General features: G+C 56.8%; 3 protein-coding genes across 6 annotated transcripts in view; 1 reads left to right on the top strand and 2 right to left on the bottom strand.

The window, feature by feature from the left end:
* Positions 1-1,078: 1,078 nt before the first annotated feature.
* scara5 (scavenger receptor class A, member 5 (putative)) lies at positions 1,079-11,446 on the bottom strand. Of its 2 annotated transcripts, none has more exons than XM_053880622.1 (13): positions 11,315-11,446; positions 9,826-10,024; positions 8,625-8,746; positions 6,629-6,757; positions 5,088-5,284; positions 4,851-5,029; positions 4,669-4,795; positions 4,433-4,601; positions 4,099-4,179; positions 3,559-3,666; positions 2,682-2,738; positions 1,652-1,843; positions 1,079-1,581 (listed from the first exon to the last, which is right to left on the bottom strand). In XM_053880622.1, the coding sequence occupies exons 3-13, from the start codon at positions 8,734-8,736 to the stop codon at positions 1,448-1,450; spliced, it is 1,485 nt and encodes a 494-aa protein (XP_053736597.1). In that variant the 5' UTR covers positions 8,737-8,746; positions 9,826-10,024; positions 11,315-11,446; the 3' UTR covers positions 1,079-1,447. The 2 variants fall into 2 exon arrangements, with proteins under 2 accessions (XP_053736597.1, XP_053736598.1); XM_053880623.1 differs by having other exon boundaries at positions 1,652-1,840.
* On the top strand, positions 10,276-11,131 carry LOC128768072 (sterile alpha motif domain-containing protein 12-like). The gene is made up of 4 exons (XM_053880655.1): positions 10,276-10,334; positions 10,587-10,709; positions 10,770-10,910; positions 10,978-11,131. Exons 2-4 carry the CDS (start codon positions 10,589-10,591, stop codon positions 10,992-10,994), a joined length of 279 nt encoding a protein of 92 aa, XP_053736630.1. The 5' UTR covers positions 10,276-10,334; positions 10,587-10,588; the 3' UTR covers positions 10,995-11,131.
* Positions 11,431-17,576, bottom strand: part of LOC128768039 (exostosin-1) — a 49,431-nt gene continuing 43,285 nt past the window's right edge. Inside the window, exons 8-15 of one of the 3 annotated variants that reach the window (XR_008416218.1) lie at positions 16,824-16,942; positions 16,598-16,693; positions 16,062-16,151; positions 15,055-15,215; positions 14,825-14,996; positions 13,305-13,614; positions 11,629-12,090; positions 11,431-11,555 (exon numbers count right to left, since the gene is read on the bottom strand). Coding sequence is in view for 1 of the 3 variants with exons in the window: in XM_053880590.1 (XP_053736565.1) it covers positions 13,429-13,614; positions 14,825-14,996; positions 15,055-15,215; positions 16,062-16,151; positions 16,598-16,693; positions 16,824-16,942 (824 nt within the window). In the remaining 2 variants the exon portion in view is untranslated. Of the gene's footprint in view, positions 11,556-11,628; positions 12,091-13,145; positions 13,615-14,824; positions 14,997-15,054; positions 15,216-16,061; positions 16,152-16,597; positions 16,694-16,823; positions 16,943-17,576 lie in introns of those variants that run through there. The other 2 variants (XR_008416219.1, XM_053880590.1) reach the window with 2 other exon arrangements.

Genomic DNA, 17,576 nt, shown 5'->3' with positions numbered 1-17,576 from the left:
CACCTGGGACCACAGACCTTCAGGGACACTTGTTTCCGGTGTGACGTCAGCTGGGCCCGCGTGCCCGTGCGAGTCTCACCCCGGGAGCATGTGGTGGTTGCTCTGCACCGTCGCACTGTCGGGTCTGAGGCGTCCAGAACCAGAACCGGACAACAGGTCCATTATGAGCGGCGACAGCAGGAATGTGCTCCAGTGACTGCCCCGCTCTGTTCCTCTGAGGGGAAGTGAGCTCACGGTCCACAGGAGGTCAGAGGTCGGCGATGCAGGCCGACCCAGAACCCCAGCAAGTGCCCCAGCTCCAGTCTCAGGACCCATCAACGCTGCTCTTCTCTCCAGCTACAGGACACCAGCCGTGAAAAGGTGTGGCCCATGAATCTCAGTCCGACTGGCGGCGCAGAGTCTGCAGCCTTGCAGCAGCTTCTGGCCTCCCTTCTCCAGGGCGAGGGGCCGAGAGAGGGGGAGGGGGCCAGTCCTGGGAATTGTGCATTTATGACACAATATTAATATTATTCATTGTTTGTGCTACTAATAAAGAGGTGATTCACAGCAATGTTGAATGAGGGAGTGTGAGAAAGTGAAGCTGCAGGAAGACTACAATGGAGGGAGTGAACCACAGTGGCGGAGCAGACGTTGTAACTCATGCTGGAAAGTACCATCTTCTCCAGAGCTGGTCCTGATAAGAGCCACCTGGGGCCGGAAGAGGGGAGCGTGCCTTGTGATCGTTGCCATGGTGACGAGGGAGCCAGTGACTGGCACTGGTGTCAACAGCTGAGGACCAATCGGACGAGGACGCAGCCCACGTGGAGAAACTTCTGTGTATAAAGAGTCGAGACCTCAGCTCGTTCTGTGGCTCTCTACCGGACTACTGCTGAGGCTAAGTCAGGCGTAGCTGCTGAGCCAGAATTCTGCGTATGTATTTCTTGGATATAACTTGTTGGTTTCTTGGTCGTTCTCACGAGGAAACGGACGCGCGGAGACACACGGGAGGTGTATTTCCAACACGAGTCATGTTGGACTCTCAGCTGAAGACACCAAGACCAGTGGGTCAGATCAGATAACACACTTTTATGAGCCAAAGTAGAAAAATGCTGAGCAACAATGTGAGTGTTGGACCCTGGGTGTGGCGGGTGCTGCCTCATGGGGACCGATTCTTGACAAAACACTATCCTCGTGGGGACATCTAACCGGGTTCCCGTTTGGTTCAGAGTCCTGGTCCAGGTGAGCCTTGTGTTTAGGGGGAGAGGCTGGGGAAAGGGTGATGGCCAGGAGAGGTCCCCAGAGAGACGAGCGTGTGTGTCTGACGCAGCATGTCTGTGATCTTCCTCGGTGGAGACGCAGGTCGGTTAGTTTGGTTCCAACAACAGTGGAGTCACAGGTCCAGAGGGAACAAGTCAGTCCACAAACTGGGCCTCCTCAAAAGCCACGCTGACCTCTGAGCCGTCGGGGGTCAGACCCGGCAGGTGACGCCGGCGTCCTCCACGTGGCCGCAGTTGGTCTTTCCCCAGCCGGAGAACGGACACTGGTGGATGGCATCTTCGTCCCCGGAGCAGGCCACGTCGTCCATCCAGATCAGATCCGTGCCTGCGGGAGGGACGCGCGTGAGTGTCGCTCCGCCTCTGCCGACGGAAGCCGGGCCGCTGCCAGGACCTACCGTGGCCGAAGCGTCCGGTCCGGTGGACCTCGGTGGCGCCGCTGAACCCCAGCATCCTGCAGACCACGTCGCCGTCCTTCTGGTCCCAAACGTCGTCGCAGACGGTTCCCCAGCGCCGCTCGTGGAGGACCTCCACTCGACCTTCGTGGGGTCCCGACCCGTTCACCAGCCGCACCAGTGCCTCCTCCACTGCTGAGCACAGGAGACGGATGTGAGTCAGGGACTTGCTCCAGGGTTCTGGTCCTCGCGCTGCTAGGAACCAGACCCCGACTCGCACCAGTGACTGGGCCGGGATCCAAGTCAGTCACTCAACGGCGGGTTCCTCCAGTTCCCCCACCCCCAGGGTTCTCCCCGGGCAGATGCTCCACCACACGTGGGGGGAACCCTCGTGTCAGCTCGGACTCGTGACTTCCTCCACATCCATCCATCTTGCGTTTTTCGGCCCCTCGTGGGTCCCCAGGGGGGCCTCACGCCATAATCAGGAACATGTTCCAGGCTTGAGCATCTCGGAGCTGCAGGAGTTTGGTAAGGGAGTCCGGCCCCCCTGCTGGGCAGCACGTGGTGCTGTTTGTCTGGAGCTGCAGAGAGTCAGAAGCTCACGTGCTCTGACTCCGTCACACTTCCGACTCAAGTTCAACACAGAAACTGTGAGCACAAGTCCTTTCCGTCTTTGACTCAGACTGCTCCTCTGAGGGACCTGAGACTCTGACTCATGGCTGGACTTGTTCTTCCCAATCAAAGGAGTCAGCTAGGGCTAGGGGAGGGGGTCGGTGTCGGGGAGGGGGGTCACACATGAGCGTGGCAGCGCTGCAGCTGAAACACACACGGAGACGTGCTGCAGAACTGGGACCAGACGAGTCCGGACCCGACTCACTGTGACTCGTCTGCAGGGCAGGCCGTGTGACATGTGGTCCTCAGATGGAGCCACGTGACTCGAGTGACTTAAGTTTCAGCACGAACTGCAGTGGTCATGTGACCTCAGAGCTGAGTGTCTCCCTCTAGTGACGTGTCTCTGCAGTGTGCGACTCACCTGTCTTCTCTCCTCTGTCTCCTTTGGCTCCTTTCATCCCGCGCTCGCCTCGGTCACCTGACGGAAGGAACCAAGACACACTGTTGACTTGTGCTGCGCAGCGACTCGACCCCTGCAGTGCGGCGTGGAGGCGTGTGACCAGTGGGCTCCGGGAGTGACTCTGGGAGGAGGCCCCGGGGCCTACCCAGGTCACCCTGGACAGATGATGTCTCTCTGACGCGGGAACATCTTGCTGCTCCTCCTTTCAGGTCCAGTGACCAGTAACCTTTCACTTCTTTCTCTCACACACACACACCTGTCTCACTCCCTCTCTGTGAGGACCTCTCCTGGCCACCGCCCTTTCCCCAGCCTCTCCTCCTGAACACATGGCTCACCTGGACCTGAACCCAGTGAGTTTGAAGTTTTACTTCAACCCCCACAACTTAACCTTGTGGGGTCCAAGAGAAGGGCCCACAAGGGGTGTTTTCCTCAAACCTGGACCTCACTAGGCCAGATATGCTTGAACACACACACACACAGTCTCAGAGTTCCTGGCACACAGAGTCAGACTGGATTGTTCAGCCAAACCCGACACTGATCAGAACCAGCTGTTGGATCTCTTACACACACACACATGCATCAGTGTGACACACACCCGCGCGCGCGCGCGAACATGCTGACCCCAGTGTTGGCAGACTAGTATGCAGCTTGTTGTTCTCCTCATGGTTTGCAGCTACAGTGGGTGTTGTGTGAAGGGTGTGTGTGTGCGGACGTGTCTCCTGCTCCTCACGAGCAGCGCGCCGATGCTTCAGTGGCTGACGGTCTGTCGTCATAGCGACTTCAGCAAGCGAGCGGCAGAAACACGGTCCCAGGAGGACCTCACAGCAGACCCTCTCACCTTTAGCTCCGGGGGCGCCCGCATCTCCTTTCTGCCCGACACCGCCCACGTCCCCAGCGGGTCCTTGGACACCGCGAGCTCCGGGCGGTCCCTTCGCCCCGGCGAAGCCTGCAACACCAGAGACAGCAATGGAAGTGGCCACGGAGACCAGAGAGTTCTCACAGGAGGACAAGGTCAAGTGCAGCTGTGCGTGGGAGAAGATGATGGTCCAGGACCAGCGTCTGAGCTGCGTGTCCTGGGTCCGCCCCGGGGCCTCCGCCCAGCTGACTGAGACGACGATGATGATGATCACCATCACGACTTCTCCTGACACCAGAGCTGGTGATCTGAGGTTGTCTCCGGTGCTGGAGTTCAGAGGAGAGCAGGTGTGATGGAGGAGTCAGGACTGTACAGAGATCTCTCTGGCTTCATGTCTTCAGCCGGCTCCTCATGACCTCTGACCTCCAACTGGCGCCAGGACTTGCCCTTTCATCCGACTGGTGTTGGTGTGTGGTGGAACAGACGGGGACCAGAACCTACACTAAGAGAATGGTGACTGACCTCTCAGGCCTGTTAACCCTGGGGCCCCCATGGGCCCCAGAGGACCGCTGTCCCCCTTCTCTCCTTTTGGTCCTGGAGGTCCTGCGAGAAGAAGAAGAGCACGTTATGTTGATGGACTTAACTAATGGGTCAGAGTGGCCCCGGGCATGCTGGAACCCGCCTGTCAAGGTCTGGTTCTGGACGGAGCCACAGGAGCTCAGGAGTCTGCTTCACGCGGTGGCAGCGACAAACAAATGTGCCGCCGTCAAAAGCCACGACGAAGAGAGTCCAGTTTCGTCAGGACCCGGTCCCAGAGCCGAGCCCGCTCAGAAGCTTCCATCGGAGCCGGACTGACCTTCCAGGGAGGTGAGGTTCTTCAGCACCAGCGAGTGCTCCCAGTCCTTCAGCCGCAGATCCTCGGTGACCGTGTTCAGGAGGTCCATCTCGTTCCGCAGCTGGGCCTCGGTGTGGATGTGGGTCACCCACAGACTGGACGTGTCCTCGCTGATGTTGCTGATCTGGATCTGGGGTGACATGACACGGCTGAGTCGGAGACGTGCCTGGCAGCGGACCAGCAGGAAGCAGGCTCACCTGCAGGTCCCGGATCTTCAGGTGGTGGACGCTGATGTCATTGCTGACCGTGTGATTGACAGCTCCCACCGTCCAGTTGACCTGGTCCAGCTTCTCCTGCAGACCGCTGAGCTGCCCCGCCGTCTCCCTGGCGACCACACGCACCTTGTCACCGAGTCACGGGAAGCGGCAGCGAGTCCAACCTGAGCAGCAGGTGCTGGTCGTGCAGCCAGGTGGAGGCCCGCAGAACCTCCCCGCTCAGTCCCGTCATGTTCCTGCTGGTGGCGCTGCTGAGCGAGGACAGCCGCTCGTCCAGGTGCACCAGGTAGCCCTCCGACTGCAGCGACTGGGCCCGCGTGCTCCTCAGCTCCACCTCCAGGACCTGCAAGTCAGCACGTGTGTTGAGCATCGGCGGCACTCTCGGGGCTCACCAGCGCCACCTTCATGAAGCTCTCCAGCCGCTGCAGCCGCTCGCTGTGGTTGTGGAAGAGGTTCTCCAGCTTCCAGATGTTCTCCAGCAGGTCAGCCTGAGCGGACGCCTCGCCCAGCGTCTGCTGGAGCAGCGGCGAGCGTGACGCCGGCCCGGTCGCGTTGTTCCTCAGGACCTCCTGCCGCTGGGCCACCTGAGAGCGGGAAACTGGGGGGAGCGAGGGGGAGGAGGGGGACGTATCAGTCTTCAGTCAGCGTCTTCTTCAGGTCCCTCACAGGCGTCTGTCATAGTCCAGAGCAGGAAGACAAGGCCGAGATCGGTCTCTTGTCTTCCCGCTCCTCGCCAGACGTCTGAGTCGAGGTAACAAGGCTTCCTCACCCTCCTGTCCATCACAGCAGTCCGGGTCCGAACTGGCTGGATGTTCTGCTGTCCAGGTTCCCACAGGCTGAGTCTCACACTCACACACACACACACACACTCACACACACACACTCCGGGTCCGGGCCGAGATGGTCGGAGTCCACGTTACTCAGAGATCTGCTGCGTCTCCATCAGACACGGCGGAGGTCAAAGGTCAGCATGACAGTGAGGGGCTGGTTCCACGGCTGAGGGTCACTAGTGAGTCCTGATCCTCAACCATCTGGGGGGTCCACACCACCAGCCTCTAATTAGCAGCTCCCAGTTCATGAGCTGGAGTGAAGGACTGACCTTTCAGTGTGAGTGTGTGTGTGTGTGAGTGTGAGTGTGGGAAGGCTGGACGTTGTCCAGACTCTTCTCTTCCAAAGCGACGGTGAGCACAGCGAAGGAACGCAGCAGACAAGTCTTTATGTTCAGAGTCAATATAGAGAGGCCGAGGGCACAAGTGACTGACACCACTGTGTGTGTGTGTGTGTGTGAGGGTGGAGGGGGCGGGGGGTTGTGATCTGTAGTTAATTTAAAAGAGGTTGAAAAGCTTCTCCTGAACAATCATCTGAAGAGTCCTGAATAACTCGACACGTATGAGGAGCAGGACTGAGATTGGTTGCCATGGCTACACACACACACACACACAGACTGGCGGCCGAGGACCCAACAGTCTGGGGTTCTCTGGTAAACCTGGTCACCAGCCTGGACCCGTCCCAGCATCCTCCTCTCCCCACATGTGGAGCAGCCAGGTCCATCACAGCTGGACCTTCAGGTCAGCTGCAGATGTGTGGGGCCTTGTGGGGACCATCACCCTCGCCCCAGCCTCTCCCCCGAACACATGGCTCACCAGGACCAGGGCTCCAACTGAGACCCAGTTATGATGAAGCTACGCGGACCAGCCAAAATGTCCTCACAAGATCAGTGTTTGGTTCTCACAAGACTATTAGCACAGGAAGACACGAGCTGGGTGGGTTCTGTGTGAGTTCTGCAGGACTGTTTTGGTCCGGAGCAGCTGCCGCTCCCTCCTCCCCCACACACACACACTCATGCGCGTGCAGGAGGACCTGGCTGGGAAACGGCGGCGAGTGGGTCCAGGGGTTTTTCCCACAGTGAGGGCCGGCGGCTGTGGAGGGAAGGGAGTCCTACCTGCCAGGCAGAGGCCCAGGACGGTGAGGAGGACCAGCACGTAGAGGGACACGACGGCGTACTTGATGGCCGCCAGCGAGTTGAGCTGAGCGCAGAGCTGCTCCTGCTTCCTGCGGCGCGTCCCGCCACCTGAGAGCAAAACACCGGCGTCAGCCCCGACCACAGGTCACATGACCCACAGCTGTATGAGCCCAACTGCTTGGCACTCGGTCAACTCGCAGCTGGACCCGGCAGCGGCACGTTCTCGTCTGGACCGTGACGTGTGAGCCGACACACACACACACACACAGAGTCGATACCAGCTGTGTTTGCCTGGAGCTCAGCTCCTGTGTTCCTCATCTCACATGGGAGCAGTGTGTGAGTGTGTCATGGCCGAGGAATGTTCAGAGCTCATGTCGGACCTTCAGCAGCAACCCACCCGCCCAGCATGGACGGGTCAGACCTGCTCACCTGGCAACAGCAGCAGTGACAGAGTAAAGTGCAAACTGTTCCCACGCTGGTGGGAGGGGGTCGCCCCCCCGCCCCGAGTGATGACCCTGGTGAGAGGAGCACCTGGTTGCCTAGCAACAGAGAGAGTGAGGCGACCATGTGGCCAGAAGCTGCTGTGAGTTCCTAGCCACTGCTTCAGCTAACATCAGGCCCAGTGCTGGACCCGCTGTCTTGTGAGTCAGTGTAATGTTGGGAGTCAAAGTCAGATGAGTCAGTGTTCTAAGTCAGTGTGTTGTGCGCCAGTATTATGTGTTAGTCAGTGTTGGGAGTCAAAATCAGGTGAGTCAGTGTTCTAAGTCAGTGTTGTGAGTCAGTGTGATGTGAGTCAGTGTAATGTGTGAGTCAGTGTGTTGTCCTGTGGCTCCTGACTCACATCTGGGTCTGCATGCTACCCTGACTCACAACACACTGACTTACATTACACTGACTCACATCTCACTGACTCACATCACACTGACTCACATTACACTGACTCACATCTCACTGACTCACATCACACTGACTCACATCACACTGACTCACAACACATTGACTCACAACACATTGACTCACATCACACTGACTCACAACACACTGACTCACATCACACATGTCATACAACACATTGACTCACATCACACTGACTCACAACACATTGACTCACAACACACTGACTTACATTACACTGACTCACATCACACTGACTCACAACACATTGACTCACAACACACTGACTTACATTACACTGACTCACATCACACTGACTCACATCACACATTTCATACAACACATTGACTCACATCACACTGACTCACAACACATTGACTCACAACACACTGACTTACATTACACTGACTCACATCACACTGACTCACAACACATTGACTCACAACACACTGACTTACATTACACTGACTCACATCACACTGACTCACATCACACTGACTCACATCACACTGACTCACATTACACTGACTCACATCTCACTGACTCACATCACACTGACTCACATCACACTGACTCACAACACATTGACTCACAACACATTGACTCACATCACACTGACTCACAACACACTGACTCACATCACACATGTCATACAACACATTGACTCACATCACACTGACTCACAACACATTGACTCACAACACACTGACTTACATTACACTGACTCACATCACACTGACTCACAACACATTGACTCACAACACACTGACTTACATTACACTGACTCACATCACACTGACTCACATCACACATGTCATACAACACATTGACTCACATCACACTGACTCACAACACATTGACTCACAACACACTGACTTACATTACACTGACTCACATCACACTGACTCACAACACATTGACTCACAACACACTGACTTACATTACACTGACTCACATCACACTGACTCACATCACACATTTCATACAACACATTGACTCACATCACACTGACTCACAACACAGCTGACCGAGCGACTCACACACAGCAGTGGGACTCCTCCACACCCCTGCTGCTGCTCACCTTGGTCGCACAGGTTGAGTTTGGAGAGGTTGTGTCCCTCATAAGTGTCTTCATACAGGGATCCGCTCTCTCGCTCCTCGTAGGTGCTCAGGTACATGGCCTTGTCCTCCATCTCCTCCAGGCTGGGGAGACAAAAGCCAGACATCATCTCTGACACACGGCTGAGACTCGGAACGTCCAGGACTTGACTCATCCAGGCCTCTCCAGCAGGATCACAGTGGGTCTGAGGCGCCTGCTGATGGGGCCCAGCCGAGAGGAACAGGGGAGCAAGTGTCTTGTCCTGCGTCGTGTGAGGGTGACTGGGGTGTGTGTGTGTGTGGTCTAACCAGTCGTCTGGCGGCCTGCTGACATCCTAATTGGTCCTGACTTTGTGAGGCTGAAACTGCCTGCTGAACTTTCACAGACTCTTCAGTGAGGTCCGCCACTCACTGAGGTCCAAATCTTAGTCTTTGTCAACGTCCAGAGCAGGTCCGGGTCTCCCGGGACGGTCCAACCAGTTCTCCCAAGAGAGTCAGGTCAGCTGAGGTTCTCGTCTCTCCAGCGTCTTCAGATCCTGCAGCTGGGTCTGGACCTCACGACTCTGCTCAGCTTCACCTGGCAGGACCGGACGGGTGGTGACCCGGGTCGCCCACTCACCCGTGCCACACGCTGACCCCAATCCTCTTCACTCACGAGTGAGCCAGCACAATGGGGACCACCAGATTCACTTGTCAGAACTTCCTGTCACAGCAGAGGGGTCGCTATGGCAACACGACAATCAGAGGCGTGACGTTCGCGGACAGTGGGACAGACCTGGGACTCAGGAGCTGAAGGACTTGGGAGGAACATTTCTGAGAATATCGGAAACTAAATCTAAAACTAAATCAATCAATGAGGATGCTAAGCACAAACGCTACAGACGTGGGTATGAATTCAATGTTTAAATGAAACATGAAACTGGTGTAAAACACACTTAGTACTGGCGGATGAAATACTCGAGCATCAACTACTGAAAGCTCCATAAGAAAACCGTCAACAACCGCTGACACGGCGGCGGCGGCAGCAGCAGCAGCGCAGACACGCCATCCGACCCGCGCGCCCCGGGCGTGTTCGCTTCTCGAACTAACTCCAACAGTCAAGTCAAGCGCAGCTCCAAGCTCAGTGGGAGGTCATCGGTTCCTCGCGCGCCCGCGTGCGGCTGCAGCCGCGGCTCGAGGCTCACCTGCTCACGGGCTCCCCGTCCAGCGCTCCACTACCACCGAACCAGCACGCGCACTGGTGTCAGCGAAGCCGCTCGTGAAGCTCGTCACGTGATCGAGCCCAAGTCCTCTCTTCATCGGAACCAGCCGCTCTCTGGCGCACTCTGCCGGAGAAGTTGCGCAAGTGCAAGTCCCTGAACCTCACCGGAAGCAGAACTGGATCTGAAATAAACTACGGTTAGGAAGAGTCGAGCGTGTAGGAAATGCAAACACAATTAGGCTTCGTTCAGTGGCGATATGGAGGTCAGAGGTTCAAAGACAACAACAACAACAATAATAAATCATAAAGATTCGGTGCGTCGAAAAGCCAGCACTGTCGAGAAGTTGGTATGGAAAACTCCTACGGTCATGAACGCCGCATGAGCCCGGGGCTGTGACTCGCATGCGCGGAACACACCTGGGCGAGTGGGCGGGGCCCGGCAGCTCAGACGCGTCGCTGCCGTTGTTGACCGCCGACTCCCAGCTGGAGCAGGTAGGAGCGCTCACTCTTCTCCGCTGTAACCCGCCGCGACGTCTTCAGTCGCTGCCTTCGACTGAAGGGTAGTGACCCCGTCAGGAAGTTCAGCTGAGCTGAGCAGGTTCGCGGACGCGAACAAACTTCCGCGGTGGATTCGGGGTGGGGTGACGTCACACTCTGGTCAGCTGGTCAGTGGCGCCACCTGCTGGCCACGCGAGGTCCACGGAGGTGAGCAGCAGTTGTTGAAACCGGTTGTCATGGTTACAGAGATGGACGTGGGAAGGCGCGTGTCTGCGTGGTCGGTGGAGGAGGTGCTGGACTGGATGGAGGCTCAGTTCCCAGAGCTGGCCGTGGTCCTGCAGAAGGCCATCATCAAGCACGACATCTCAGGTGGGTTTGCTCGGCTCGGCCCGGCCCAGTCTGGCCACTCTGACCTCTGGTGTCCTGCAGGCCGAGCGCTGCTGAGACTCAAGGACCATCACCTGGAGCTGCTGGGCGTGGAGGCGCCGGAGCAGCAGCAGGAGCTTCTGCAGGACCTCCTTCTGCTGCGGGTCCGAGAGGAAACCCAGGAACTGGCCGACATCTGCGCCGGTGAGGCGTCACGCTGCCACCGCACCACAGCCCGCCATGGCCGCTGACCTCTGCTCTCCTCTTCCAGAGCTCTTCTCCCCGTGATGGGCCTCCTCCCTAACCCGTCCCTCAGCTCTCCACCAGAGGCAGTGTGGCACCGGTCCTCACTTTCATTTGACTCAAGTTGTCATGCTGCAACCTCTGCTAGCCTTTAGCATTGCTAGCGTCCCAGCAGACCACAGGAAAATAAACAACTTTTAGATAAACGTGTAGAAGATGGTGGCGACGAAGATGGTGGTGAAGGTGATGCTGTGATGAAGATGATGGTGGTGATGAAGGTGATGCTGTGATGAAGATGATGATGATGACGGTGGTGGTGATGGTGGTGGCGAGTGCGCAGGTGTGTGTGTGTGTGACCTGCTGACCTTTCCAATCTGCCATGCGAGCGTGAGCTTGATTAATTCCCCTGGAGATCATGTGACATTTGCTGCGGTGGGCGAGTCAGAGAAGCGCTGACTCGGCATCATCACAAATCCAAGTGAGAAGGTTCAGTAACAGACACACGGTGTAGAGAGTGAGAAGACGGATGAAGAGACGTTGTGCTGGAGAAGAGAGGAGGAGCCTCAGGGGTCACGAACGGCGGTCAGCTGACCCAGGTGACCGCACCTGAGGAGCCACTGGAGGTCAGGAGCAGAAGAACCCTGAAGCAACACGCTGGTGGTCGGAGCCACACACTCACCTGCAGTTTGGTTCCAGAGAAATGGGATTCAAAGCTCTGACACACACACACGTGCAAGGCTAAGCTGCTCCGCAGGTCACGTGATCCCCTCGTGTCTGTCACAGTGATGTCACCTCCATCAGTCCATTTCAGCTGCTGTGACTTGATTGACCGCACGAGGTCGCTGTTGCACGCGAGATGATCGCGCTCTGTCTGTGACGTCAGTCTCGGAGAACTTCTGACCAGTTTTGGACCTGACACACCAGCCAGCTGAAGACACGGCGCCGGTGACTCCACGTTCACACGCACACACACACTCGCTGGAAGACGGAGGACAGTCACAGGTTTCATCAGGATTTCCAGGCGGCGCTGTGCCTGAGCTTTCCAGCAGCTCCCCTCCATAAATCACTTTCCACCGCTCTCTGGCTCGTGCACCTGAACATACACACACACTGCTGTAGCAAGACGGACGACCTCGTCGCTCTGTTGCCACGACACCACACACACGCACACACACACAGGGTAATGGGAAATGTCACTCTTAGCGGAGCAGCAGCCATCGCACAGGTTCGTCGTCTCATTATCGGAAATGTCAGCTGGTGTGTCAGTGGCGGTGAGGGAGTGGGGGAGGGGGTGCTCCAAGCCCCCGAGCCGATCGTGGCTTGGTCTGCACCTCGGCTACATTAGCGCGGAACACAGAGGTGTGTTTGGTCGCCACCTCACGGCGGTGTGCGCCGGAGTCATGTGCTGAACTCTGACCTCAGCCACATCTCTCTCTCTGTCTCTCACACACACACACACACACACACGCAGCAGCGGGTGTTGATCCGTTTCCTCTTTCCAAAGTTCACTTCCAGAAGATCCAGATCCCATTTCCTGACCACGTCTCCCGAGAGGCTGCGACACACACAGTGTACCGTCTGTGTGTGTGTGTGTGAGAGAACCTGTTAATGACATTGGCACCCCCTCCCCGCAGCAGAACTAATAAGCGGCGCCGAGGTTTCCGGGCCTCCTCTGCTGCAATTATAAGTCCATTTGGTCACGGATATTTGTGGAGGGCGAGCGAGGGAGACGGATTTGAATATTTTGGAAATCCCTTTCTCTCTCTCTCTCTCTCTCTCTCCATCACTGAGGATCAATTTCCCATTTCATAAGCCCAGAACCGGCGCCGGTCCAATCAAAGCAAGGGCTGAGTAACCAGCTCACGCCTGCGAGCGAGGGAGCCTGAGCTGGAGTCACGTGACCTGATGGCCCCGCCCCTCGCCTCAGGTGTCGCTGCTCCTGCAGCGCAACAAAGATGGAGGCAGGGAGGGTTCAGTCTGGGGACATGTTGAACACGCACACACGCGTCTGCATCCCCGTCCCTGTGGGGACCTCTCACGGCCGTCTCCCTTCCAGTCCGTCACCCCGTGAGTGTCACCGTGACAGAGCCCCATCATGCGAGGACCTCCAGTGTGGTGAAGCAGGGGGTGAGGACTCCGCGGAGTCCAGCTTGGTTCTGGTTTCCCACCCATGAAAGTGTTGCTTTCTTGGTACAGATCAATCAATAATGGGTCAGATAAGAAAGAGCCAGTGGTGGATGGAAGTGGACCATCTCACCAGGCGAGTCTGAGTCGGACCAACTTGGGAAGACAGCAGGAATGTGACAGTGTTGAAGGATTCAGACAGTTTTTATTTCTGTAGAAGCCTGGACTCACCGTGCTGCCTTCACTGGCAGTGGGAATACAGAGTTCTGAGTGCAGGTCGCTGCTCCATCCTGCTGCCAGTCCACTGACTTGGATTTGTGTCAGGAGTCATGCAAGGGTGTGGGTGCCTGGAGAGTCACAGCCTCTCGATGTGGCGGTACTTCTTCCTCAGGACGGACACCTGGTCCCGGAACAGCAGCGGGTCCAGCCTCATTTGCGAGCGCTGCAGCGGCATGAAGCCCAGCCAGCCGGCGAAGACGCTCATGCAGGTCTGACGCTGGGCGAAGTGGTCCGGGTCGGCCCAGCGGGAGGCCCGGGAGCCCTGGACACACCGGAGGGAGGGGTTTCAGCAGGACTCTCACGCACTCAGCCAGCACACAAAACAGGAGTCTGAGCTTCATTCTCTCATCAACACAGACTCATGACCTGACGCACACACGGGGGCTGCAACGATTAGTCAGCGTCATCGATGACGTCCACAACAGAAAATCCTCGGCGTCCAAATCTGTGCGTCGTGTCGCTGCTGGTGTAAACACACACAGGTTGAGCATCCAGAACGGGCTTGTTATTGAGAAGCAGTGAGGAACGACCACCTTCTGTGGAATCATTCAGATATGTTCGTTTCTGCTCCGCTCATTGGTTCCTGACTGAGGTCCGACTCCAACTGGCCCAGGCTCCGCCTCAGCACCTCCCACTGAGCGCCTCAGTCACAGTCACGGAGGAGTTGGAGCGGCGTCGTGTTGAAAAGTCTGGCTTGGTTTTGTTCGAGAAGATGACGCGTCTGAAGGACGAGCAAAGCCCTCCACACCATGGTGGAGTGATGGGAGAGTGACAGCTAGCTAGCATGTGGGTTAGCACGCAGCTAACTCGCCTCCTCAGTGTCCAGAACTGACCCAGTCACTAGCTACACTCAGCACATGGTTTCAGATTAGGATCCAACAAGACCTTTTGATGTGGATGCTGGTCAGATATTTTACCTGGGAGACACACGTGTGTAGAGTGAGGATGTGAAATTCTTCTCAAGGACCAATGAAGAGCTCCGTTCTCAAGAGCCGCAGCTCTCTGTCCACTGCTTCACAGGCTGAACACATGTTCCTGGATGATGTGTCATGGTTTTAATACACTGGTTTAATAACCTGTGGTGTCGCAGTCTCACAGTCAGATGGTTTAAGCAGCTTTAGGTGAAACAGAAATTCAAAATGGGTAGCCCTGGCACACACACAAGCCTGTCTCTATCCTTGTGGGGACCCATGGCTCACCTGAACCAGGACTCTGATCCAGACTGGACACTTTCAACCCTCAAGCTGAGGCTGAGCCTTGTGGGGTCCGGCAGAAGGTCCCCTCAAGCATAGCTACTCCAGGCGCACACACACACACACACACACACACACGCACGCACCGACCCCACCATGGAGAGGCCGCCCACGTAAAGGATGACATCATCCCCAGGGGCCGCAGGGCAGTGCGCATCTCCGGGGGATGATGTCACGGTCTCCACTGAAGAGTCCCAGAGGAGGCCAGAACCACTGCACCTGCATCATCATGGTCTCCTTGTACTGCTTCTTCTGCGTGACCTTGACGGGCGGCAGCTTGGTGACGGCCGACACCAGGAAGTTCATGAGGATGTCCTCGCAGTTGTCCCGCCGGTCCACCTCCGCCCTCAGCCGGGCCGGGACGTAGTGGCTGAACAGGAAGTGGTAGTACCTGCAGGTGGGAGCTCAGTGAGGCCCGGAGCCTCTGAGAGGGCGTGGGGTTCTGGTACCGGTGGTAGAAGGCGGCGCCGGTCAGGACCATGGAGTAGTCGTTGGTCCACTTGGATGTGTAGCCCCATCGAGACCTGGACGGGTCCCAGTAGTGACTCCGGGCTGGGTAGCCCACAATCCGCTCTGGGAAGCTCTGCCACACCACGAAGGCGAAATCCACCTACAATGGAGCCAAAACATTATGACCACGGTGCATGTGGTCTAGCCGATCCTTACTTGTGGGGACCACTTGGCCAGACCCCACCAATCCAAGCCTCATTCTGAGGGTTTGAACCTCAAAATAATAGGGTCCTGGTTCAGAGGGAGAGACTGGGGGAAGGGTGATGGACAGGAGAGGGGCCCACAAAACGTGTGTGTGGTGTCTACACCAAGCTGCCATAACATTATGACCACCTGTGATGTGAAAGGAGCAGAGGCTCCAGCTGAGCTGACTCAGCAGAACGAACGCACCCCTCGCTCCGAGACTCATCTGTCTGCTCTGACTCGCTTGTCACCGACATGTTTGCTAACACCGCTGCACCTTCCAGCAGGTACTGTCCACTGCGACAGCTGCCGTCACAGCAGTGGTCAAAATGGTCGTTGTGGTGGCTGTAAAACCTGCGACCCTCTGCTGCGATGGAGCCATGAAGTGTTATGGTGATCCCACTAGCACGAAGGTGAACGACGACCCGGTCGATCGATGAAACACCGGCCGCAAGACAAACGAGACCTCGGGGCTTGTTAAGACTCATCTCCAAGACTCGTTTCACAGCTGCAAAAAGTGGCAGTGAAGAGGCCACAGACGACTGATGCTTCCACACTGGACTCCCACAAGGCAGAAACTAGCAGAGACTCTGACGAGTCTGAGCCACGGCTGCGAGGCTGGGACAGTCAACCAGATGATGTGGAGTCACAGTGTGGAGTCACGGTGAGGACCTCGGCTCACGCTGGAGGACGCCAGAGGTCCAAGCACTGGAGAAGAGCTGAGCTGCAGGACTCAGGTGTGGAGGAGGTGTGAGGACCTCACCTCATTGGTGGACAGCACCGCGTCTTCGTCGAGGCTGAGGACGGCGTCTGTGGCGATGATGTCGCGGTGGATGAAACGACTGCTCATCGTCTGTGGACACACACACACACACACTCTCAGAGTTCTCCGGCACTAAGAGGCGTCATGAGCTGTGAGTCAGGGGTCAGGGGAGGGAGCTCCTGGACAGGAGCCCAGACCCGGGGAGGAAGCGATGACATCAGGACTGTGGTGGAGAGAGAGAGCTGAGCCAGAAGGCACCTGTGGTCACCAGTTCTGGAGCGACCCCAAGCACCGTCAGAGGGAGAAACTCTGTCATCCAGGAGAGACTCAGTGGAGAAGCTCTGCTGCTCCAGCAGGAGACAGCAGAGGGCTCCAACTGGGAGGAGGCAGAGGTCTGGAGCTCCGCTTGACTCCCACCAGATGGAAGCTTCTCCAGAGTCTCACTGCTGCCACCTGCTGTCCCACGGCTCTCAGAGGCTGGTCGGGAGTCCAAGGTGTCCTCCAGGCCCCGGAGCAGGAGCTGGCCGCTCACTCACCTTGCTGCGGCCCTGCAGGACGGTGAGAGGCACACTGGTGGGGGGCCAGTTGTTCCGGGGAGGTAAAGGCTTGTCCACGTTCCACAGGACCACCATCTGCACACACACACACACACACACACACACACACACACACACACACACACACACACACACACACACACACACACACCTGGACTCGGCTGCTGTCTCGCCACATGTCTGATTCGCTCTGATTTGGTCCCACCTGTGCACAGAACTTGGACTTGGCTACGGCGAGGATGAGCTTCACCAGCGGGGACATCTGGGCCTGCAGGGGGGTCAGCAGGTGGACCACCGCCGTGAACTGCTGCTGCGGCCGCCTGCCTGGACACGCACACACACACGCACACTCGGGTCAGGCTGCAAGTCCTCAGACCAGCGTCTCACCATGCAGACACACCTGGCTTTAGCATGGTGAAGAACCATCTAAGACCCGATATCAATCACAGAGATTGACAATGAATTTGTAAAGACCTTCTGTGTACATGATGTGAAAACATCAACCATTTAAAGTCAGACAGGTTTTTATATACTGCTTCAAGAAGACAAAAAAATGGAAGAAAAAAAAAACCTTGCTGAATGCAGCAACGATTCCGTCAAAAGAACAACTGAAAAACAAGTCTCAAGAGACCGTGCTGCGTCCGTGAAATATTGACATCCTGGCTGCTAGTAGCAGGACTCTGAGCAGAGAGCACGGCATTTATGAACGCTATTTACACTCCGGACGTTTTCAACAGTTTCAGACTCTGCACCCGACTCCAAAAAAGCCGCGGATCCGGTCGTTTCCGTTTCCGTCTCTGCGTAAACGACGCCTGAGTAAGGCTGCTCATCTAACTCTGTGAAATTCATGATTATTTCTTGGGGTATTAGCTTAGCGTTCTGAATGTCACACTTGGACCGGCGGGTGTTGCCAAGCTGCTGCTGAGGAACCAGCTCTCTCACTTTCATGAGCCTGGAA

Source organism: Synchiropus splendidus, chromosome 12 (assembly GCF_027744825.2).
Source record: "Synchiropus splendidus isolate RoL2022-P1 chromosome 12, RoL_Sspl_1.0, whole genome shotgun sequence".
In the NCBI taxonomy this organism is placed as follows: Eukaryota; Metazoa; Chordata; class Actinopteri; order Syngnathiformes; family Callionymidae; genus Synchiropus; species Synchiropus splendidus.
This window is presented reverse-complemented; position numbering and strand designations above follow the sequence as displayed.